Source organism: Microtus oregoni, unplaced genomic scaffold (assembly GCF_018167655.1).
Source record: "Microtus oregoni isolate MIOR12 unplaced genomic scaffold, Mior012 000062F_ref0000492, whole genome shotgun sequence".
Lineage (NCBI taxonomy): Eukaryota > Metazoa > Chordata > Mammalia > Rodentia > Cricetidae > Microtus > Microtus oregoni.
This window is the reverse complement of record NW_024543872.1, coordinates 1,384,933-1,410,155: the sequence shown is the minus strand read 5'-3', so window position 1 is coordinate 1,410,155 and position 25,223 is coordinate 1,384,933. Positions and strand designations below refer to the sequence as shown.

The 25,223-nt window shown below is 45.0% G+C and overlaps 1 protein-coding gene across 2 annotated transcripts in view; it reads right to left on the bottom strand.

The window, feature by feature from the left end:
* Positions 1 to 798: 798 nt before the first annotated feature.
* The window catches only part of Creb5 (cAMP responsive element binding protein 5), a 309,727-nt gene continuing 285,302 nt past the window's right edge, over positions 799 to 25,223 (bottom strand). For both annotated transcript variants that reach the window (XM_041640283.1, XM_041640282.1), the window contains 4 exons: positions 15,700 to 16,023; positions 11,498 to 11,725; positions 4,056 to 4,164; positions 799 to 3,162 (listed from right to left, as the gene is read on the bottom strand). In XM_041640283.1, coding sequence (XP_041496217.1) covers positions 2,999 to 3,162; positions 4,056 to 4,164; positions 11,498 to 11,725; positions 15,700 to 16,023 — 825 coding nt within the window. In that variant the 3' untranslated portion in view covers positions 799 to 2,998. The remainder of the gene's footprint in view (positions 3,163 to 4,055; positions 4,165 to 11,497; positions 11,726 to 15,699; positions 16,024 to 25,223) is intronic.

Below are 25,223 nucleotides of genomic sequence, written 5' to 3'. Positions count from 1 at the left end.
TCCTGTGATGATGCAGCCACACAGGAGTCAGAAGAGGCAGTGTTGCTGGGGCTTCCATCCTTTGGATGGAGGACTCCAAAGACCATTATCTCCGATTCACCAAGAGTCTGCACGGCTGACATTGTAACTGGCTGGGAGATTATGGCATTAAAGGATGCTCTCCTGGAGTGGCCAGTGTGTGGCAGGCACTGCCAGGGTCGTTTCAGGAAGGCTCTGCCATCCAATGAAGTCTGGACCTTTATGTGGAATCTTTACTAGGGATGGACCAGAAATTAGATTTCACCAAAAGAAGTTTTTCTCTTCGGGACTGTAGGGAGTACTGACTAGCTGGAGCCCTCTCTGCAGGATCCCCCTGCTGCAAACAAACACACCTCCAGGCCCTGCACGTAGCAAGAAGGCAGTTTATTCTAATTATATGTTGAGAAAGGTTTGCTGTGTGTGGTGGCTTGCCTACTTAGCATAAAAAACAGACATAATTGGGCTATAAATAATGCATATCAGTCAAGCTGTCGAGCCGCTGAATTAAGAAAACGCAGGCAAGTTCTTAGCTGCAAAGCCTGCCTGTTTAACAGCTAAGGATTTCAGCCTAGAGGTGGGAGAGAAGTAAACTAAAAATCGTCATTTCAGAGGCAGGCCACTCCCTGGACATTGTGGTGTTACCAGTGGTTTAAAAAAAAAAAAAAATCCCTTCCTTCGAGTGCTATGCATGCAGGCAGGAAAGGGTCTTGCTTACTCAAAGCAAATGGAAGATACTAGCTACTAGCTCTGCCACCCTGACTTGCCCCCTTGTCTTTTGAGGGGAGCAGAATGTCTACATGGTCTAAGGATGGAATTTTGCAGAAAATTCCTTTTGATTTCAAACCAGAGCGATGAATATTAACTTCTTTCAAATGTAAGTCTTAAACATTTCTAGGAAGCCAGTTAGGTTAAACCATTCTGTTACTGCTGGAATTCAGAAAAAAGTAATAACAATATGAATTCAGTATTTAAAGTATTTGAAAATGATATACTTTACATCCCCTAAAATACAACAGAAAATCCTGCTCACCCCATCCTCTCCTCCCTTTTCATTCTTCCTTTTCTTTCTTTTTTTTTACTTTTTTTTTGCATTTGTTTTCTTATTCTTAGGTCATATATCCAAGTCTTAAGCTTTACTGAACAGTCAAACTTGTCTCTCAAAAGCACAGCATACATGGAAAAAAAAAAAACCTGTTGATAAATATTGATTTTAAAAGTAAGTTATTAGATAAAACTGAACCTAGTTATAAAAGTCATGCTTCAGAGTCCTCATATTTTCTTTTTTTTCCTCTAAAATAGATTTTTTTAAACTATAGTGAGCGAAAAAGTACATCCTTCCTTTACTGAACTCTTATAAAAGTGACAGCTTCTGTAAAATACTGTTCTTTTAAAACCTATACTGTTCATAAACACACACGTCCCCGCACACACACACTCAGGCACACACACCCACACCCACACACAGGTTAGAGGTGAAGTAGTATTTGGGCGGAGATGAGACACCAGCATACGCCTAGACTGCTAGTGAGAAAACACATGATACCAAAACACCAGCAGAACAGTCGGATGGCTTGTTTCAAGGAGGCACAACTGTGGTGTGGGTTTGATCTGCTTTTCATCATGGGCAGGTCCATGGAAGTTGCTGAAAATATGAATCAGAACCGTCCATAAGAGCGCATCAGCCTGGCCACCTCCACGGAACTTGTTTGGCAGCCGGAGAGTCCGTCTGTCTGACAGACTACAAGCACCCTGCAGAAGCACTGGCCTTGCTTTCTCTCTCTCCGTCTCCAGGAGTGAGCCTGCTTTTGCCCACCAGAATAGCAGAGCTGGTTCCATAGGCTTAGGAAAAAAAATAATAATAAATCTTAGGCTATTAGCAGCTGATGATTGAACAATGTAATCTGTGTAGTGAACAGAGCCCTTCTGAACTATTATATAGTGCATGGGTTTCAACATTATAGACAGGCCATAGAAATGAGTTGTAATTCGGGGGTGTGATGTCAGAGCCCACGTCCTAATTTGAACTTTCACAGTTGAGGCTAACAAAGGTCCTTTCCCTAGTGTCTCCACAGCTGGCATTCAATAGGGCTTCACCTAGAACCGAATCGCTTTTTATTTGCTCTGGTTATTAAAAACATTAAATCAGGCACATTAAACATCTCCCGGCTGCTATTTTGTGAAAGGCAAGAGTGGAATGAAGTCCAGCTGTGTGTTAAAGTCGAGCGAAACAATGGCTAGGTCCACACTTTCAAGATTTGCTCTTTTCCCTCTTTAGACATTATTTTCTTCTTCACATGCAAAGTTAAAGGGGGAAAGGTAAAGCCAAGAGTGAATAAGGAACCCAGGGAAGTGGCAGTGGAGATGAATATTGGACAATCTGAGCAAGTGAGCAAGAGCAGGAGAGGGCCTGAGATGCTTGGTGGCTCTCTTGGGACAATGATGGACCATACTTTTTTTTTTTTTTCTAGCATGAAAAACGAACTCAGGAAAGCCCATGCGTGTATCTGAGGTTCTGGTGACACCACAGCACAAACTCAACATGAGTTATGACATCACCGGATTTCCCACCCAGTTCCTGTGGATCCATCTCACTTGACATCGAAGTATACCTCATTTTGGCTAAAAGCTGTAGTTTTAACAAGATTCATTGTTTCAGGCAAAGGGTTGGACTGGTAAGATTGAAACTATGGCTATATACAGGAAAGATTCTGTTTATAAACAAGAAACTGGTACCAGAAAATCAGAGAAAAGCACCAGCGCGCTTCCCAAGCTGATAGATATTCATTGCATAACTCCCTTTTTCTTATATAACTAAGTATAAAAGACAACATTTCCATAATAACTATAAAAAAGGTAAGCCAGTCTTTGAAGGGCTGAGGCGTCTTCCTGGTCTGAGTGAATTCTAAAAATGCCCTTTGGAGAAAGGATGTATGGCATGGTCCAGCTCTTCTCGGGGTGGGCCAGGTCTGACCACTGCCTTTTAAAGAATAGGATTGAGGTCTGTTCTGTGAGTCGTGAGCTGACTGAGGGTGGAGCTCCCCACGACCTCGCTGACCGAGGAGGACGTAGTGATGGTGTTATGCTGGATGACGGGCTGCTGCGAACATGCTGGGACAGGGCTCGCGGGAGGGCTGCTCTCCGGACCTAGAAGAGAACACAGACACACACACAAATATAGCTCTTTCTTGTGGGAACTCCTTGGGAACAAATAAAAACGTTATTAGACATTTACTTCGTGTAGAAGAGTTTCACACATTTTCTTCTGGAAGGTACAGCCAAAACTTCATTTTAAACCGAAACCACAAAGCTAATCCTTCCAGGGTTTATAGCTACGTGTAAAACCATACTTTCTCCATCAGTAAAAAATGACTCCTTGTGTTTGAGTCTTTGCGTGTGAACTTCCCCGTCTTGTATTTTCAGATAGCCATTCATATATTAAATGTGGAAAAATACTCACATGTGGTGGGAGAATCTGTGTTGCTCAATCTAAAAAATTATTTGAAAACAAATTGACCTTCAGCCATGAATCATTCTTCCTCCCACCATCCCTTATACAACCAGCCTTTAGTATACTGCAGAAAGTGGAGACAGGGGAAAAGGGGCCCCACTTTGCCTGTTGGTAAACTCGAACAGCCCAGGAACTTGCCAGACTGGTGGGCAACAGGAGGTATCTCTTGAGACACTAAAAGTGATTCACCCAGTGCTGCCTCCCAGCCCGCAGAATTCTCAGCCCTGGATCAACAGGCGGCTGGTAATTGGACCCCCACAGACTAGTTTCTTCCTGGCTACAAAGCTGGAATTTGGCAATGCAGAAATGCTAGGGAAAGTACAGCCAGAAGTTATCAGGAAGTGGTGGGCATGGTGTTGGAGAAGTCAGGAAAGACTGCCCCCCCCTCCCTGGCAGGAGAGCCTGTAATCACTCAATTATTTCTTCCTGGGTGTGTAACCTAGACTGTGTTTTTCCCTTTTAATAAAATGCCGCGCAAAATTAGTGATGAAAAAAATGTGGCTTTCTAAAGAATGAAAGAGTGACTTACTTAAATATCCTTGTGATTCCTTCTGCATGGCTGTGATCGGGCAGTCTTTATGTGTTAGCAACAGCTGTTTCAGTTGGGCCACCTCGTTTTTCAACATGGACACTTCGTTCTGGAAAGACACATTAAAACTGTGTTGAGAAGGTAAAAAAAGGTGCAAGTGCGAACTCCCACCCACTTTCAAGCACAAAATCCTCCAACTTTACTGTGTGTGTCTAAATGGCATTAAGAATATTATTTGGAGAGATGGATCTGAATTTTGTAACTTTCCTTCAATTTGCGATGGGTCTTTTGAAGAGACCAGAGTTTAACCCAGGAACTGAACCCTACTTAAAAAACACACTATCCCCTTTAAGTCATGGGCCCTGGAACCAGGTTATACAGGTGAGAAGCCCTTCTCTTCACTGACCATGCAACCCGAGAGAGAAAACACAATTTGGTCAACCTCCTCCAACCTCATTTTTAGCATTTAGAAAATGGGCTCAGAAATAGTACAACATACAATGAGCTTGGTGACACCCAGGACACAAATTTGACTTTCCAGGCACAAATCAACTAGAGAAGAACATTCCTAGAAGTTACTTGAAAAATTGAAACTGGTTTTTTTTTTTCCCCTCTAAAGAATATCTCCCACCTGTAAATGCATTTGGAGCACAGGATTCAACTGCACACTGAACAGATTGCTAATAAAGTAACAAATGTCTCAACTGCAAAAGTTTTCCCATTATCCTTCAAACTACCAAAAATGGTAATAACGAGAAATTCACCTAAATATGAATAAGTCACCTAATGGTACAGGAAAATTGCTCTTAAATCTGAGAGCATTCATGAAGGCAAATGGTACCTTCTACTTCCAGTGAGTATGATCAACAGGGGCCAGCCATCGCCCAAAGTGACATTTGGTGATTCTGGGGCAACTTTATTTTACAGGGAAATTCCCATCAGTCATCAACCAGCTCTTCTTTGAACTCTACCTGAATTAGGATGCTTAAATAACCTTCTTTGTATGCCCCCCGCCCCCACCAAGCTCTCCTTGTCTTTAAAATAGCATGTCAGAAAGAGTCACCTTTAGACTACTATATAGACTTTTTCTTAGAAACCTGTTTAAAAATAAAATCAATCGACTCAAAATGAAACCGAGAACTCTGATGTGTGTATATTTTTGCACGCACACATCAAGATGAAATGTCCCACTACTTGTGAACTTTAGCAATGATGTTTTTTTCTGAACACACAAGTCCTGACACCTGTGCCCTCAGCAAAACGTTTAGCTGCAGATGATGCAGACAATGGCACTTAGGAAATGGCACAAAAACCCACCCCTTTTCTACTATGGCGCAGAAAACAACTAGCAAAGTATGAAGGCCAAACATGGGGGTGGTTCGGTGGGCAAAGGGACTTGCCACCAGGAGTGAGGACTGCAGTTCAGTCCCTAGGAGCCACATGGTGAAGCAGAGAATCAACTTCCATGGTTAACCCAGTCTCAACATGTGTGATCGGGCACAAGCACACCCCACAATAAACTAAGTAATTTTAAAGTTAGCAAACACAACCAAACTTGATCATTTTGCTTTCTTAACGCTTATTGAATTAGAAATAAATCATGTTTGAAGGTCGTTGGCCAGCTTGGAGAAGGTGAAGGCAGGTTCCATTTTGTCTCCCACTGTGTCCTGGGCAGTGACCCTTTATAGCCAACATTTAACTCTGGTTAGGGTGTGTCCATTGCTTCTTTTTTGAAACACCAATAATGCCACTGGCCAGCTTTCTACACTACTGGTGGGAACGCATCTTAAACTCTTTCACGATACACTTTCCGTCTCCACAGAGCCGTTGCACTATGAAGCAGCACACACACTGTACTATGAAGCAGCACACATTCAGGTCTCTCACTAAAACTATGCCACGGCAGCGTTTGGTTCATTAATGAACCGATGTGTTGTAAGGAGAAAAACCGAGATCTTGAGTAGTGTAAAGTTCTGAAAGGATGCAGGAACAAGGACTGAGGAGATGGTTCAGGCCTCTTGCGAGGACCTGGTTTGGGTTCCCCGCACCCACATGGTAGCTCACAACGATCCGTAACTCCAGTTCCAGGGCATTCAACAATGCCCTCTTTAGTTTCCATGGGCACTAGATGCATGCATAGTGTATATACATCCACGTAGGAAAAAAACATAACATAAAAAAAATAAAACCTATCTAAAAATGAAGTAGAAACTCAGAGTGCTGGAAAAACTGACTGTCATTTAAGGATATACTTGACTATGTACATATTTCTCATGTTAGTAATTGTGTTAGTTGGCCCAGTCACAGTTGGAAAGTGAATACCAGTTAAGAACATCATCAGAGAGAAATAAGCAGGCCCTGGCTTCAGTACACATTACTCTGATGCTGTGGGGAATAAGGAAAAGCCCTAGAGCCTTGGAATTCTCATACAGCCACCCACAGGGAAAGCAGCTCCTTCCTAGGGCTGAGCAGCATGATCAGGTGTGGGGTCCAAAGGGGTGGGGGCTGAAGGGGTGGCTCAGTGGTACAGTGCCTGCTGGCAAGGGCAAGGCCCTGGACTGTGTCTCTAGCACCGCAAGTCAAACAAGATGACGCCACTTCTAAGGACAGTAGCAGGGGCTGACTTTCCAAACCACTCCACCCACGTCCAAACCAAAATGGCTGGACTGGTTTATTTCTTCCCAGAAAGACAGTTTCTTATTCCAGAGGGATTTTTGTGTTGCCTTTCTGTTGAGAAAGCCAATTACCTAACTATCAAACGAAGGAGCTGATCTCGATCTTCATTTGACAGTGAACTACTTTGAGAATTCTCCCAGGTGCTTATATTCCAGGCCTTGTATCTCATAAGGAAGCCAAGCACAGCACCCTTTGGAAGATCAGATGTTAAGAGTACACAGTGCATAGTCATAGTTTCATTACAGGGGAGAGAGAGAGAGAGAGAGAGAGAGAGAGAGAGAGAGAGAGCAAGCGCATGTATGTGCACATATGCACTCACACTGAGAAAGAGTGTCTGGATCCTTCATCAGATGCCACAAGGGCCCTTTGAGTTGACAAAGGGCAAGAGCTGCTGAACTGGGGAAAGGAGACTGGACTGCTGTCCTAGATGGGATGCTCTGCACACACACGGCATCTAAGGACTCTGCATCCAAAGAAGACGGAAGCAGGGAATGCACACGTACTAGACTGTGTTTCTAGTCAAAATCTTTTTCAAGGTAAGAGGACTAGAATCACCTTGAATTCATTTTGTAAGAGAAAAACCAGATAGCAAATGTCTCAAAAATGCATGGAAGAAGTCAATTTTGGCCTAGAAGTTCAGCAAGGAAATAAAAGCCAGAACCGTGTGAGACATCAACTCACTTTATGAATTGAGGAAAAAGTTCACCTTTGAAGTTCTCCTTGGTGCTTGTAGAAAAACAGTTTTTAAAAACAAAGTATAACTAATAAATGCACTCTCTGGTTGAAGTCAGTCCTTTCCGCTTTCAGCGGTGGAATGAATCTGAGGTTGCTGTTCTTAAAGCAGTTATCTATTTAGATAATGATGGTTAGAGCAGGATCCCGTCATGCTGATGTATTTTTAATCCACAAATCTGCCTGGGGGTGAAGTAGCAATCATGTCGAGGTGTTCCACACTTCAATAATTCCCTGACAGGCACATTGACAGTTTGGAGCTTTGGTAATGTCATTTTGTTATATGATAAATCCACAATGCTTCTTGGTATAAGCTGGAGTTTGTGCCAAAAACATAATTGCCACAAAGGGCCCAGAACCCCTCCCCCCCTTTTCAGATTAGCTGAGGGCAGGTTTGGTCCCCTCAGAAACAAAGGACTTTCAATTTGTCAAGCAACAGTTTCCATCTGGCCTGCTCCCTTGCCAAGTCCCAGACCTGGGTTCGTGTGTCTAAAATTTCAGCATCAACTTAGACCATGTGTCTTTGCACTAAAAAGGAAAAGCAATTACTTTAGTGGGTGACCAGATGATTTCCATATCCCCACCGAATGCAAGTGACCTAGGACTGCCACAGCAGCGGCCCACAGTCACAGCAGTACACACGGACACAGACTCCCTCAGCGCACGGGCTTCTTAGAAGGGAAAGATGTCAAGGCAGTGACTTAGGGCCACAGGTGATTTGCCCAAGTCCTCACTCACTCTTTTGATACTTACTGATAATCTGACATTTGGGGTGACTTCTGATCTCCCCAAACCTCAGTTTCTCCATATAGTAAAATGTCAGGTTAGGCTTTTTCTAACTTTCTCTAAATCCTACACCTGCGTTTATCCTCTTGGGCAAAGATTTGCAATGAAGACTGGGGTCTGCTTTTTTGTTTTCCTAGGTCTTGTTTTTCCAACCCGGAGCTCTGCGGCAGCCTGACCAGAAGGTTCTATTCTGGAAAACAACTCAAAGGTGGCAGCTGGCCACTCGGACCTTGGCTATTCCATCTGGCTGTGCTTTGTTTGTTTAGCACCTTCTATTTCTGTTTACTGAAAATCTGGCTCATGGAACCAGTCTCAAGAGAGACACCTTTTTCTTCTGACGGTGAGTGGAAAAGGGTCACCCAAAGGTGGCGGAGGCTGTGACATTCTCCCCCGCATCACAGGGCATGACACACAACACACAGTACAAGAGAGAACACGGGGCTGCTGTGGCTTTTGCCCCTCTGGTGCCAGTGCTGCAAGCAATGGTTGGAAACTGTCAGTTAGTGGTCTTGCAGAGCTTTTTTGCTTCCCCTGTACTGATTTTGTAACCAAAAATTACCAGTGTCTGCTGCATAGACTCTCTAGGGCTGAGGTTTCTGTTTTTTGTAATCTCTATTCTTGGGACTTAGCACCTCTTTTCCTTGGCTGTCTTAGCTATTTGGGCTCTAAAATATTAAGCATGTGTGCACACACGCACACAGTGAATTAGTGTCTAGCACAGGGCGAATGGACTTTGTATGTTTTTGGAAAGCAGTCATAAATAAGTGGATGTCAAGGCCCAAACGCATCTGACCTCAGACTCCAGGGCATCTTTCTGTGCAGTTCTCTGCTGTGACTCTCTGCAGCAAAGATCCCGGAGAAAACCCGCAAGGACTCATTTTAATTCACACCGATTTAAAGTTTTGAATCTGACATGTGTCTGCTGGTTATTCACGGCTCTGTTTTAAAGAACCTGCACTCATCTGAAGCTAACGTTATACCACCACACTCTCTACTCCAACCAGGGGTGGGGGCAGGTGGCAATGTCTGGAGACATTGTAGTTGTGCAACTGAGGGAGGGGCTTGCTCCTGATTCTAGTCTGTAGAAGCAGAAGATGCCATGAAACAGCCTATATTTCCCAGGATGTAACAAAGATTCCCAGAGTCAATGGCTCTCAAATTGGGAACCCCATGGGCCTCCACCATCCTCCCGTAGAGCTCAGAACTGCTAGGAAGCAACTCCTGCTTCGCTTGTTGCTTTAGCCAATGCCACCATGTGTGCTGGGTCTGCCCAGCCCGGAGCGTTCGCTCATTATAAAATGAGTTACCCATAGTGCCTGTGAAACTGTAGGTTTAAGGTTCCAACCATACTTTAGCAATTTTTTAATTTGTGTATATCTGTGTGAATGTATGTCATGTGTATACGGGTTCCAAAGAGGCCAGAAGAGGTCATTGGATGTCACAGGCAGCCATAAACCACTCTGTATGGGTGCTGCGAACTAATCTTGAGTCCTCTAGAAGAGCAGCAAGTGCTTTTAACTGCTAAGCCATTTCTTCACCCCTTAATAACCTTTAAAACACGTGTCAAAGCGAAAATGGAGCCATGAATGCTAAAATGCTTATCCACGCTCTTGTTAAAAGCTCCTCACAGACTAGTCTGCCCAGCCTGGGTGTAGCTGTGGCTTTGAAGGTATCTAGCTCCAGACACCGCTTTGTGGTTTGATGCTCTGCAATCAAACCAAGTTGGTCAGGCCGCCAGCCTGTGGACACTCTAGAGACAGGGAGCTTGTTCAACGATAAAACAAAAACAAAAACCCTGTGTAGGTCCTATGCTAGAATAGGGAATAGCCAGTAGGGAGAGGTGCAGTGAGATATGGTCCCAAATGTGTATATGAATTGGCATTCGATCTTACTTTTATGTAAGCTGTGCATTTTCTAACTTCATCATGTCTATCACAAAAAGGGTGATATATTTAGATGAGGGTATGAATGTAAGTTATTGAGTTCAGGAAGATACACCAATCTTCCTTTGTATACTTTTGATTTGTACACTGGATGCCACGATTCCTTTTTGTTAAACGCAACTCACAATGCAAAGACACTGGGGTTTGCCATCCCAAGCGCTCCTTTGAAAGGATGCAGAGATGACTAGGGATGTAAGCTCGGGTGGCAGAGAGCTTGCCTAACATCAGTGAAGCTTGATCCCTGGCACCACATAAAATTGAGTGTGATGTCACATGCCTGCAATGCCTGCACTCTCCAGCTAGAGGTAAGGGGATCAGAGGTTCAAAGTCATCCTTAGATACACAGCAAGTTCAAGGCCAGTGTGGGCTACCCAATGCTCTGTCTCTAAACAACAAACAAACAAACAAACAAACAAATAAAGCCTACCTATAGGTGTTCTGAGACTGGCTGGAGAGACTATCAATTACTAAGTTTCTATTGAGTAACCTTACACCCTTTCTTATGTCCATGGGTCCCTCTCAACTCTGGGAAGGGCTGGTTGAAACTAAAACACTTCCCAAGGTCCCTGAAGGTGTTTGTCATACGTCAACGTAATTGCCATTTTCTCTTGAGAACCTTCCTGATGTTAGAACCAGCAGCCTGAATGGCATCATCGACCTACTGGGGTTCTCCTGAGAAGCCCACACATTGGTTACTTTCCTCATCCCCCAAAACAACCCCAGAAACAGCTTCTCTACAGATGTCCCTAGCTATGCCAGCCCTGGAAAGCAAAAATCACACATGATTCCAACCTTGCTGAGTTTGGAATGAAGATGAAAACAGGCTTTTACTTTCAGAGCACACAAAGCTAACCAAACATATAAAATATTCTGCCATTAAAAAACAGAAATACAGACAACCGGGTGTATGCCAAGGTACCCTCAGCCTGGTGGTTCCACATGGCTTCCAGATGAAAAGCCTTCCATGCCAGGGACCATTCTAACTGCATCATGAACATCAGCTCACATCTTGCCCCCAACTCTAAAGTTGTTCCCCATTTACACATGAGGAAACTGAGAGCCAGAAAACTTAGCACAGTCAGTAGCTGCCAAACCCGGGCTTGAAGTCAGGCTTCTGTGTTTGGTCCTGTGCGTCCCTCATCTCTTGTGGGAGGACCGATGGCACCAAAGCACTAATGATGCTGGATGAGAGGGCCTGGGGTTCCTCTGAGGCGAGGTGTGTGGTAGGATGCGTGGGTCAACAAGCGGCTGCAGGGCAGGAAATGCCAACCCTGACAAGGCTTGGGGAAGGGACTGGGACCGCACCTGAAGCTGCATGTTTGTCTGGGTGAGCTCTTCTGCTTTCTTTTCCAGTGACATCACCCAGACCTTCCTCTTCTGTCTGCAACGGGTGGCGGCAGCCCGGTTCCTTTCCAGAAATTTCCTCCGCCTCTCATCCGGGTCCTCATCCACCACCCTTCGCCGGCGTCCCCCTGTAGGCTGGGGCGGTTGTATGGTCTGGGTTGGTTGCATCTGTTGTGTGGCTGGTGAAACCTGAGGGGATAGAGAGGGAGGAAGTGATGGGGACCCGGAAGAACATGTTGGGTAAGGAAGACTCCCGAGCCAGTGTTACACGAGCAAAGCTTAGGAAGTCCGCTGCTTTTTAGTAAGCATGTGAAACTTGTTCTCAGTGAATGAAATAAACAGTGAAACCACACGTTTGAGAGCAGAGTCTGTGGATTTGGGCCAGATACAGGTGGGACTAACAGAAGGACCCAAGCAGGGGAATTATTTTCTAGACGGGTATTTGGAGGATCACGGTGGTGGTGGTGGTGGTGGTGGGGGGCAGGGAACATTTGTTTCTCCTTCGGGTATTAAAAGTGTCTTATTCAAGATGCTTTAAAGAACATTAAATTGTGCTATTGTATCTTAGAAAAAATATTAAATTGGTCCTGGGCGGTTACTGGGCTGAAACAGATGATGTCAAGGCTATTTCCATGACAGCATTTTCTTTTTTGTTTTGTTTGCAGAAAAATCTCCCGGCAGGCTGTGGGCTCCTTTGATTCCAAATGTGTTTAAATTACATCAGGGGAGCACACCTATGGGGCACTGGCACTGTCAGCCCTAGACTCCTATAGAAAAGCCTTGCAAATCAGAATGCAGTTCCTGTTCCATTTTTAGTACCTGGGACCAACTGGACCTACAGCCTCCAGGTGGGTGTGGTCTTCAAGGTCCTCAGGGCTCTGATTAAGGAGGAGGGAGTCTCAGGAGGGTTTTCTAGGGTAGGACAGGGTCTTAGAAAGCTAGCAATTGCGGCCAGCCCTTCTCTCTGTTACACACTGTAGGGTTAGACGGTGAGGACAGGTTGCTTCACACATACCTACGTTATAAAGAAACACTAGGAGCGGTCACATACTTTATTAAAAAGTTTTACTAAGCTTCGAGACCCCTTGTAAGGCCTACGTGGGACGCCACAACATGGGAAGGTTGGAGACCCCCACACAGGCAGCTTTATTTCCCTCGAAGAAGCAGACACGCAGTACCTTGTGAAATTTCTACAACTCCTCTTTATATGTCTGGACACCTAACGCTTTTGCTAATGCACTTTGCTCCTTCCTCCTGCTCCTGCCTCTCAGTCACCCAGGTTTACGGTTGTAATACCTATAAAGTTGTTTTACAAGAGACATTTAACCTACAGAAATAACAGGCAAAAAGTTTTCAGAAAGTTAAGCTCAAAACCCTTTACTAACATATTCCAGCATCCATGATTGAAATCAATCAGAATGACTGTAATTGCACTAATAGTGGCCTCAGGTTGACATCAGTTGACCGAAGGGGATGGATTTCAGCCCTCAACTCTGTCAAACCTTCTATGACTAAACTATAAAACTATATAAACTATAAAACTATAAAAGAATCAGGCTCAGGAGGTCAGTAATTTTATCTAAAGCGAAGATGTTTTCTGAAACTCTTTATTGACAATTCCTTTCGGCCCAATCACAGAGGGATCATGAAGTAAGTCAATTTTCTAAGGTCTTACTCACAGGGGTGGCTGCCTATGACATAATCTCTGCCATTGGCTGAGATGTAGCAAAGTGTGTCATTTCCATCGCTGACCCCTGAGCTGGCTCCTGAGGAACCGGGCAGCAGGAGGAAGCAGGCTGGCTCTTTGCAGCTGGCCACATTCACGTCTGCTTTTCTCTTATGAGATCTCTTACTACCCAAGATGAAATTAAGCAGAACTGGATTTTATTCTTCAGAGCAAAGACTTCTCAATGCCACGGGCTACTCCCCTGACGTTAACCAAACTGACGCTCAGACATCTTTCCTGTACCTTTACCCTGTGTGCTAACTGAGGGGGAGTTGAGACCCATTGTGGGTCCAGGGGTTGGCCTAGGGAATGTTGGTTAAGAAATCTTCCTGGTGACAATGAAGTGTCACTTGCCTTCTGAAATTCACGCCTATGTTGGGCATGGAAATCACGGGCAGCCAGGAGGATTTGAAGACACAGCTTAAAACCAGAATCTGTGTTCCTGCTAACTACCATGACTCAGTGTTTTATGTTCAAGATGGAAGTCTCTCTGCAGAGCTGCTTGGCAAATTTTGACTGAAAAAAAAAATAATAAACTGCCATGTGAAGAAGACAGAATTTGTCCCAATTAACTTCGACTCTCAGATTTGAAAGGACCATCGGAGACTTCTGTATCTACTGTTCAGACTAGCAAATAATTGAAGAACTTGACAAGATCTGCTCAGTGATCAACCAGGTCCACATAACTACCATAAGAGTGGTAGTGTAGAATATTGTCTAAACGATCCCCAGATATAGAGTCTTTCTTTGTAGAATAGGATTTAAAAAAGAAACTCTGAGTGTAGCTAATTACAATAGCAATTAGCTAATTGCATATACAATTGGGCACTTACTGACTTGAAACAGGGCAATTGGCTAATTGGCACTTAGCTAATGAATGGCTTTCATATTTTAAAAAAGAAGAACTGTTAAACTTGTCTCTGAAATAACTTGTCCAGAAAGGTGCCCAAACCTTGATGTCCTTATACTTCAGTAACAAACACAGAGTGTAAGGATTGCCGTTGCCTGAGATGCTTTTTTTTCCTTTCCTTTTCTTTCTTTCTTTCTTTCTTTTTATGCAGATCCTAGTACATCAGTTAACTAAAATGTAAATAAAAATATACTCTAGGGGAACCTGTTGTTACTGAACTACTCACTAAACTTCTTTTGAATCATTTAAGTTTAGAATTGATCCTGAATAATATGTTTTGAAAACTTTTTCAGAGTCTCTGTGGCTTCATAGTCATGAGAGTCTGTTTATTTTATCCCATTGGCAAATGGGAAAGCCGAGGTTTATGGGAGGTTAATCTATATCTCTGTCCACAGTCGCCAAAGTCAGTCAAGGAAAGAGCTGGTCATGTGCTGTATAGCGCATCTCTTCTCTCTATGTGGAGCCCCACTAGGGGTCTCTGCAAAATTAAGTTTATCTAACAGATTGGTTAGGAAGTTGCCTGTGACAGTCTCCTCCCACCCCACCCCTTTACCTTTCCTGGTTTGTTAGGGCAGGGAGCTCAAGAGCTCAAAGCCTTCCCTGGTCTGAGAGCTTGTGTCTCTCCAGAGGCAGAAAGCGGAGGAGAAAGTGAATAAGCATTCCTTGGCAGACCCTGGTTCCAGTGCCATTCTGACCCAGCTGGTTAGGACTGGGTAGAGAGGAATGGGTGGAGGAGACACCGAAGGTCATCTTGCTCGAAGCCCCAAGTGGCTAGGGCTCACCACACTCTTGGACAAGTCTTTCAGCTACTTAGGAAAACCCAGTTCTGCACAGGGACTTGCTTGTCTTCTTAGCCTGGGTGACATAACGTCTGCCTGGTCCCCCAACTCTCTTTAAGGGCAGTCTGCATGCTTGTCCTCTTGCTGGTCAGCCCTACTGACTGCACCCCTGGGAGCTGACCTTTCTCTTGGTCTGATTGTCTGCGGAGCTTGGCTGCTTCTCTGCTTCCTCCAAAGTGTTTCCCAGTCAGGGGTGAGTCACTTCTCACCATCTTAACAGCATGCCAGAAGAGGGCATCAGATCCCACTATAGATGGTTGTGAGCCACCATGTGGGACTGCTAGGAATTGAACTCAGGACCTCTGGAAGAGGAGCCAGTGCTCTTAACCACTGAGCCACCTCTCTAGCCCTGTTTAAGTTTCTTTTAATTCTCCTATCAATATTTACTATTTTTTTTTAGGACAAACCTTGTGACATACTTGCAAAAATACAGGGTTTTGAGAACTTCTAGTTTTCATTTGTTCCCTAGAGACTGAAGCGGAAATTTACCACATTATTTATAGGAATTATGACCCAATCGCATCTTTATCGTTCACGGACACTTCCTAGGAAACGGACAGAGCTCCCCAGCATGTCAGCTGGAGAACCTAGCTAGGCTTATCGAACAAGGGAGCAAGAGATGACTGCGAGTTTGCGCTTGCGCGGTTGGCATGCGGAAAAGAAGGAAGAAACGCGGGTGAAAGTCTACCTGTGCTTGGTTGCCGGTGTGCAGGGGCGGGTGTGGCGAGGTCTGGTGGTGTGCCGGGTGTGCATGAAGGTGGGAATGGGAGTGGTGGTGCGGGTGGTTCTGTTGGTGGTGAGGCTGTGGGTGGGGATGGTGGGCGGGGTGCTGGTGCTGGTGCGGGTAGGGGTGGTGGGGCGGCAGTGTCTGGTGCTGATGCGGGTGGGAGTGCATGTGGTGGTGCGGCGTCTGGTCTTGCCGGGAGCCCATCATCTCCATCATGTGTCCGATGGTGCTCATGTTCCCATTCGACATGGCCGCGGGGTGGTGGGTCAGCGCCGCCTTCAACCTCTAAAACAATAAAAAGGGGAGGAAAACCGAGGTCACTTATGTACACGGTGGAGATTTTGAAGAAAATCAACTCATACATTTAATTCTATAATATTTTTGGTGCTATGATTATGGTAGCTTTTGTGAGTGGGTAGCTTTGTAGAATCTCCTTTTAAAAAATAATATGATAGGTAGAGGGTCACTGTCTGGGCTGTTAACTCAACTGTTATATCAAATGTATAAGGCATCCTGTTAAGGTTTATCAAAAGGTATATCCTACTGTGCCATCACATGATTGTCCTATTGGTAGCAAAATGTACAAACCAAATGAAACCATTTAATATAATAATGCCATTAGTGGGGGGGTCCTCATTCTCACTAGTGTGCAGAACCCACAAGTATAAAACATTCTGTCTCTCAAAAGATTTCTCAGATGCAAGGAAGAGATCACATCAAATGTTAGCATGGAGGAAAATGAGTCTTGTTATTTCGAGAGTTCAAATCAGCCTTAGCAATCCACGAAGCAACGGGAAATTCTTTTGCCATGATAGTTCTCACCACCCCTCATGAAAACCGTATTTTTCTCACACTAACTTTCTGCTGACTCTGAGTACGAAGTGAGGAAAACAGAGCAGTCTGTGGTACTGCACATCACCTTCTGTGACGGCGTGACGGCCACCAAGGCGCATGCGCACCAAGAAACCTCCTTCGTTGCAAAACAGGCAAGCACACCGGTAGCTTCCCGCCTGAACCTAGAGCAGCGGCAAGCCCGCGTTCTCGGACAGCCCGCGTTCCCGGACAAACCCACTGTGGACTTCACTCTCTCAGGTCAGCCATCCTAACTCCCAAGCAGCTGTAGAGAACACACCTGCTGCTCTGCCATGCAACTTTACTGTGTATAGGAAAATGGCATATCATATAACGGTCATAACATCAAGTATTTGCTCGTTTTGTTTCTTTTTGTGCCCAATCACTTAAAATGTCAAAACCACTCTTAGCTTACGATATGTACAAAGTCAGAGCACAAAGTGTGATTTGGCCTATGGGCTGGGGATCAGTCGGCTGTCAAGAGTAACCCAGTTCCTTCAGCCTTGTTTTCTGTGTGGGCCCTTATCCTAATCCTGTGGGTCCCTGGTGTGCTAAAACCCCGCAATGCAGTTACTGCTTGGAAATGTTTGCTGGGGGGGATATGAGAATCTGGCAAGCTTGCTCACGTTAGCTTCAGGAAGGCTAGGGGGCTTAAGTTCTCTCCAGATTTGTGTTCTTATCAGATGAGAGTGCTGAGCATCCCCGGGATGAAGAACAGCCCTCAGATGAGAACAGACACCAGGCTTCTCCAGCCAGCACACCAATCGTCTTAGCCAGCTCAGCTAACCGAATCTTAAACATGAAGTGCCTCCAAAGGAGGACAGGACAGAATGCTGTCATCATTACAGATACTTTCTGTATCTCGATTCAGCAGCCAGGGAGTCCACTAGACCTCTCCTGTATGAGCAGTAACCATGGCAAGGGCAGCATCGACTTGCTAAGGACAATCAGGAGGAAGGTGAGCTTCTTCAACCCTGGCAAAGCTTAGGCCTTGGGCCCTGTGTTTACTACTAAACAGGAATGGGAACAGCTCTGTGTTTGAGAGGTGATGTCATTGTTTTTCTAAAAACAAAACAAAACAAAATGCTCATTATAAAAAATTTAAGCCATGCTTAAGAGTGGAATGAAGTCAGCCACTTGGAGCCAGTGTGTTGCTCATAACGGTAGGTGAGCAGCATTCCAGAAGCCCATGTTAGCACAGGGAGAATGGGAGGAGCAGGTGGGATGACTGGAACATCAGAAGTCATAATGAGTGCTTGAAATGGAATGAATCACTTCAGATAGTGCTGTTCCCCTTGACCGGAAAGGCGCCGAATGCTGTTTCCAAATTTAAGAGAAAAAAAGTATGAATGAAAGAGATTATGTTGAAGTTGTGTTTTGAGTTGACTTCCTGCATCATACCTAGATGAACCTCAAGTTTCATTATAAAAACATAGTGGGCCTGTAATTCTAGCACTGAAGAGGATGAGGCAGGAAACTTTCAAGTTCAAGGCCAGCCTGGGCTGTATGCAGACACGCATGCACACATATATTTGCATGCAGTTTTACAGTTAAAAAAATCCATCTGGTACCAGAATACTATGTGAAAAAGTAAGAGCATTTTGCCCTGTGCCCTAGCACCCTTCCTCTATAGGTGGCATGTGCCCTCAGACAATGATTTCTATGAAGGTTGTTATATGTTACTTTTGTTACTTTAACCCATTTTATATCCATAAAAGTAGCTAATATGAACAATCAAGCATTAATTGATCCCTGGCTTGTTCTCATTCTATGCTAACATTCAAAGGGGCAGGCACGGCTGCTGGTAAGGGGCAGGTGCCATTCTCTGAATGGGAAAGTGAGTCTGGGAAGCCATGCCATTCACCCTCTCCCGGAAGCAGGATTAGTTGTGTCATGGTACTTCCCCATCACAAAAAGGAAGAGCTTGTAGAGTTGACAAGACAGAGGTCACGCTGCAGGTTGCAAAAGCAGACCTGTGTGTCTGGTACTCAGCAGGCAGCTGGGGATGGAAGGCCCCCTGCATGTAGGAGGAAGGGGGGTGGCTGACGAGAATTTCTAAGAGGTCTGCTACCGCACAGAAACATCCAGGCTTGGGCATCATCTCTCCCCTTGTATTTTTGAGGAATTCATCCTTACATCCACTCATACCAAAGCAGATATGGTATGCCATGGCCAGGCCCTGCTGTCCCCAGGCAGCAACATCAGTGTCTGAGCTGGCTTTTCCTTTTTTTTCAGACATAACGCTTAGCTCCAGGCTGCTCACTAGTAAAATCCTTCCTGCCTTCTTCTCAGAGTCAATTCCCAATGACGTGTGTTCTCATTACAGTCATATACCTTTTAGAAAAAAAAGTACGTATGTTGCTCCTATAACTTTTAGGATGGTTATTCCATTAATATTGATTCATCACTGGATTATGAGAATAGAATCATTTTTGGATTTTGTTAAGTGTTAACTTACCAGCCTCAGTACCGAAACCAATACGTAATTGCATATGAAATTAATATATGAATGAATGAATGGTACTTCCAAGGCTTAGAGTGGAGACATAGCATTTTTGTCTTGGAACACCACACACGATTTTTGTCAGGAGGGTTATATATTTGTTAGCAGAAGTCATGGAGGCAGTTGACCCCTAAAAGTGATATTAAAGGACCTATCCCCCCAATACCCAGCCTGCCCTCTAGAAAATGGCAGAGCAAAAGGAAGCAAATAGCTGAGAGAGGGGGCACAATAAATTTATCTTCATGTCTCTTTGAAATCAAGGCATGGAAAATCCAAAAGCTGTGCTGGAGTGGGCCATCGTCTTGTCTCCTCGTTGCTTGCACTGCCTTTCCCACCTTTAATTAGAAGCAAACGGAGCCTGACAGATACATACCCCGCACCCGATCTTCATCTCTCGAATAATTAGCCTGTACCGATGAAGGGAAATTACTTGATTGCCTCAAGTCTGTTCTTGTATGTTCCAAGCCAAGGCAATAACACTAGCAACGCTAATAACATTCCATTTAACTATTTATTCACCCAGCAAATATTTATTAGGTTTTGACTCCACGCCAGCACGGCACTGGGCACTTTGTTATTTGCTGTCTGAAGTAAATGAAAGATACATCAAACCAGGGCTTTTAAGACTCAAGTGGAGAGAAAAACTACACTCCGGTACGGCAATGAGAACTTTGATTCCCTTTAGAAAACCTTGGGCCTCGGCTGAGTTTATCCTCCAGCCCTGGGCCTCCAGCACAGCTGAAGACAACCAATCATTCAGCTGCCCTGCGCATGTCCTTTCCCACACCGCCAGTGCCACTTCAGACCAGTTTGGGGCAGTTCTGACAGTCACGGAACTGCTGCTCCCCGGTGCGGTGCTGCCACGCGAAGGGAGCACATGCACCATGAACTAACAAAATACCCCCAGTTTAGATAAATGCACCCCACTCTCTGAGGTCTGATGAATGATCAACAAGTGAGGCCGAGCTGAGCTTTGCTGAATGAGCTTTCTTTGCGAAGCTGAGAGGTGTCTTGTTTGAAACGATACACTGTTGCATGCCGGGAGAAGACAAGAGTGTGAGACGGACGTGGATGAACAAATAAACAGATACTTTTCTCCAGCTCTAAAAAAACAGGCCTGTGACTGAGCAGAGGCTACAAGAGAGAAGAAGATTGGACTGGCTTTCTCTGGAGGACCCCGGCACACAGCTGTTTTCAGTCAATTAAAGGTCGTCTTGGTTCCATCGGCCTGCTTCACCAGCTGCTTGTTTGCTGTTTCCTGTGGGAGCGTGGGCCTGTTGCCCTGGCACTGAGTCCCAGGAGGGAACTAGCCGTCCACCCCTCTCTGCTTCAGGGTGCCACTGCTGAGTGCCAGGGTGCCAGGCCCCCTTGCAGTTAGCTCAGTTTTTTTTTTTTTTTTATCACAGCACATCTTGTGTGAACCCCAGATAATTCTCACGTCGTCAGTCTCACAAGCATGTGGGAATGTGTGCTTGTGTAAGTACACACGCACCCACACACACAACACAAGCATGGCACATTCACACCCACACACACCCCAGGCAGTCTTTCTCCCATTAGCGACTTATTCGGGCCAATTAGAAACATTTGTGTTCATTTGAAAGCTCCGTCAGTGGGGTGGATTGCCTTGGAATTGTTCGTAGCCTCGGAAAGCCGAGCTAGATTATTAAATTTTACTTGAAATTCAATTGGGTGGGAGGTGGAGAAGGTGGGAACATTCTTTCTAGAAAACGTGTAACTATAAACCGCCCTTTCTAAGAGATCACACAGAGATGTAGTTCCTGGGCTGGCCACAAGGAACAAGCTAGCTCTTACAAATGCGGCAAAATCTCTATTTCTGTTTCATATTTTCCATAGTTATTGCTACTATCGGATTTTTCAAAACACTGCTTCAAGGTGTCTTCTTTCTTTGGCTTCTTCGCATAGTGGTGCCAAGGAAGGAGTTAGTAGCAGCTTCCGGTGGTGCCCAGTGGTGTGAGACCAAAGGCTTTGCTAGATGTGAGCTTTTAGTACCAAAGACTCCCGACGTCCTCTATCTGCAAGGACTTTTGAAGTGAACGTAATGAATTAGTTCACATAAATAAACAGAAATTACGTCAGTTATTTAGTCACTGATTTTAATACCTACAAAGAACTAATTTTGATTTTAGGTTTATTCTAAAGTAAGAATAGTAAGGGATAGAGGGGATGGCACTGAAAGGGACATGAGCTGTGAGCATCATATGTACGGCAGATTTGAATATCCGAGTCCACATGTGGACGTACGTCAGTGTGTCTACTGAGAAGTACTGTATGAGCTTAATTCTTAGAACTCGTATGTCCCAGAATTGTTATGAAGATAATTAACTAAAATCCTACTTTGTTTCTCATCAAAGCCCCTTTTCCTTAATAATAAAATACTGTGGTTTTGCCTTAAAAATTTAAAAATTCACTAAAAGACATAAGAGACAATTATACTGTAACATAGAATGTCACGAACATTACAGTATATTTTAAAAATCCAGACCCAGAAGGTCACATTTATATGATGAATCTAATACACGCAAAGCCAGAGAACAGACTAGAAGTGGCCAGGGCCTAGGTAAGAGGCGCAGGGTTACCCTGTGAGAGCAGAAAACACGTTGGAAGTGCAGCGGTGGCAACTACACAGTCTGCCGAATAACGTAAGGACTACTGAGATGCGTGCTATAAAGTGGTTAATTTTATTAGAATTTTGTCTCAACTTGAAAAACATTAAAAAAAAATAACAATGCAACTGGCTGGGTTTGTGGCTTAGTAGTGGAGCTCTTGTTTAGGCAGGGTTCCAGCCTGTGCTGGCTCGTTTCATGCCATTGTGACACACGTTAGAGTCTTTTGGGAAGGCGGAACTTCAGCTGAGAAGACACACCCCATCAGATGAGCCCATGGGCAAGCTGTTGAGCATATTATTGATTGATCATTGATGCAGAAGGACCCAGCCTCCTATGGATAGCCACCCCTGGGTAGGTGCTCCTCTGTGCTATAAGAAAAGACGATGAGCAAAGCCAGAAAACAGCTCTCCTCCATGGTCCTTGCTTCAGTCCCGGCCCCCAGGTTCCTTCCTTGAGTGCCTTCCCTGACTTTCCTGGATGATAGACTACAAGCTCCAAGGTGAAATAAACTCCTTTCTTGGTTGCTTTTAGTCATGGCGTTTTATCACAGCAATGGAAATCTAAGGCACAAGCTCAGCACTACAGAGCTAAAGTGTTGAAGTCAAAGCTAAACGGGAATCTCTTTCCGTCTGACGGAAACACAACACTCTCTAGGAGAGAGCCAGATGACGCTTGGTTCTAGAATACCGACAGCCCACATCAGGTTTTCAGTGTTTGTCTCCTAGGACTTTGTTCCTTCAGCAAGCAACTGGACCCCTCCTTTGCTTGCGACACAGTCATCTGTTAGCTGGCTTGAAATCCAAAGGAAGACGTGGTCCCAACTTGGTGATAGAGGGCCAATAGAAGGTTAGATATGCCGGCTGCCGGTACTGCAAGACTGCCCACCCAGGGGAATTCAACAGTGAAGCAATACCTACGCTTGGTTAGCCAAACAAACAAAAAAATCTACTGTCTAAAACAGTCTGAGGGATACAGAGTGTGGCACAAGGACGTGTGTAACAGGATGGGGGGGTTGTGAAACATTCTTGGGCAATACGGCCATTGAATCAGCAGAGGTAGTTTTCCAGTTACATCTGTCAAACTGGACTAGACGCTCTTCAGGCAAGACAGAAAGAGTCTGATTCTTCCCTGATTCACACATGGGCACAACGTGTATGAGTCCAGGTTTCCTCCTCTGACTGTCCCCCTCAAATGGTAGCATCATATCCCACCCTTAGTGGAGTTTTCTCTGGGGAGCATGTCAGCTTTATCTGGGCATCATGTGGGCTTCATTTTCCCCCACGTAGGATTGGGATGGGTGTCCAGGGTTCACATGTCCAGGCATATTCACCCGATTCAAGCGTTGGTTGCTTTTTTTTAATTGATAAGTTGACCCATCTAGCCATGTTCAATAGCAAGGCAGAGACAGTGGTGAGCTAATAGTTGTGTGTGTGTGTGTGTGTGTGTGTGTGTGTGCGCGCGCGCGCGCACGCGTAAAGGAATGAGGAAGACATCTCCCAATCTCAGTTTTCCATTTAAAATGCCTGTTCTTGGACTGCCCTTTCTTGTTCTCGCTTGGACACCTGGTGAGATCGCTTAGCTCTAGAGCTCTCTGCTCCTTTTAAGTCACTGGGCCTAAACACGAGAAGATGACCTCGGCAGTAATTGGCTCCCTAGAACGTAGTATCTGCCAGTTTCCCTGGGGATGTTAAAGGTGCTGAGCACACAGTGGGCTGCCAGCAAGCTGTCTGCCAGTCCCCCTGAGTAGTACCTTCCCATGCTGTATCTTCCAAACAAAGGTTTGCAGTTTTCTCCATAGAAAGAGTCTTTCAGGAGGCAACCATCAGAGAACATTCCCTTTGTCTTGTTGCACACACCATGTAGCCCTAGAACCCCAATGCTTGCAAACCTAGATGACTTTAGGTGAGGGCTCACTCCTGAGTTTCATAGAAGCAATTGCTATTGGAAAAACGCAATCCCTTGTTATGTTATTTCAGATGAAGTCTTCCTAGGGATCACAGGCGGTAATGTACACGAGAAAAAGCAGACCTTTGCGTTTGCAATTCACCATGGAAACGCCATGCTCACACAGCCCTGAGATTAGAGTTTTAGTTGCACAGAAATCAGGAAATTTAGAGTTAACTTCCCCAAGGACTTCATTTTACATATGCATCCCAGGGCCTTTCCTGCGTTGTGATCTAATGACTTGGCAAAGGAGGTGCAGTGAATAAAGAAGAAAAGCCGTTCCTCCTCTTGCTCAAATTCCCATAATCCCTAGCAAGATGGCCAGAGAAAAACTTTCCATATGGCGTATTCTTTAAATGCACTCCTTGGCCCGAGCAGGTGACAATAATATCATTGTCATGTCTGATGCCGGGGGTGCAGGACTTGGCGGGGGATACTTGGGTGGAACAGCCAACTGCCACCACATCACCTGGTTCTCCACTGGGTCATTTTCTATGCTCTTGGGAGGACAGCTCCATCAGTAAGGAGGCAGTGCCCTGAGGCCGTCCCCAGAGGGCACCCCAACCACTCTGACACCCACACTTCTAACTGTGAAGTCTGTCCCCAAGCGCCAGAGGAACGGGAGAAGTACTTTTTGTGGACATGTTGCTGGCTAACCCTTGGGAGAGCTGACCATGATGCGACACTCCGAAGCATCATCTTTTGGCTTCGATCCAGTTATATGACTGGGTCAAAGGTCCTGCTGGGGTCGTTAGGGTCAAGGGCCCTCCAGGTGTTCCTCTTCTTTCTGGGGTAGGTGACGGTGTCCACACCCAAGGCTATTAACATGCGCTGGGTGTCCAGTCCAGCCTGTGTCATTGATCTTCATGGATGTAGGAGGAGAGCGGAAGATGATAAGACTCTGGTTGATACAAAAGTACCATACAAACTACTCTTTGGGTTTAGGGGTATTAGTGGTCCAACCAACAGTCACAAAACTAAATTTTGATGACTCTGTCTTTATGTTAAAGAACTCCTGGCCCACCCTCTCTGGTCTAGATTTTGATTCTTGACTCAGCAGTCATTTGAGAGAGGAAAAGCATATTTGGCATTAGCCCCGGGCTCTACACATGCTGTCCTTGTGAACATCCTGGTCTTGCTTGGCAGGGAGAGCCTGCAGAGAGATCCAGAAGGAAGTCAACATTGACTAGAGACACCATCATATGCAAACTTCATGTGTGTGTGTGTGTGTGTGTGTGTGTGTGTGAGAGAGAGAGAGAGAGAGAGAGAGAGAGAGAAAGAGAGAGCCCAGATGCATACAATTTAGGAAAGAGAGAGAGAGAGAGAGAGAGAGAGAGAGAGAGAGAGCGCCCAGATGCATACAATTTAAAGCATTTCAAATGTGGGCACGGCAGAGATTCATAAGCTTATGAAGAACCCAGCCCCTTGAATGTGTATACAGCAAGAAGATGTTCTATAAAATGCTTTAAAACTATGGTCAAGAAGACAGCATCCGGATCCCTGTGAATCTCTCCTACATTTTAAAGCTGACTTAGTACCAGTATTATGAGACGCTG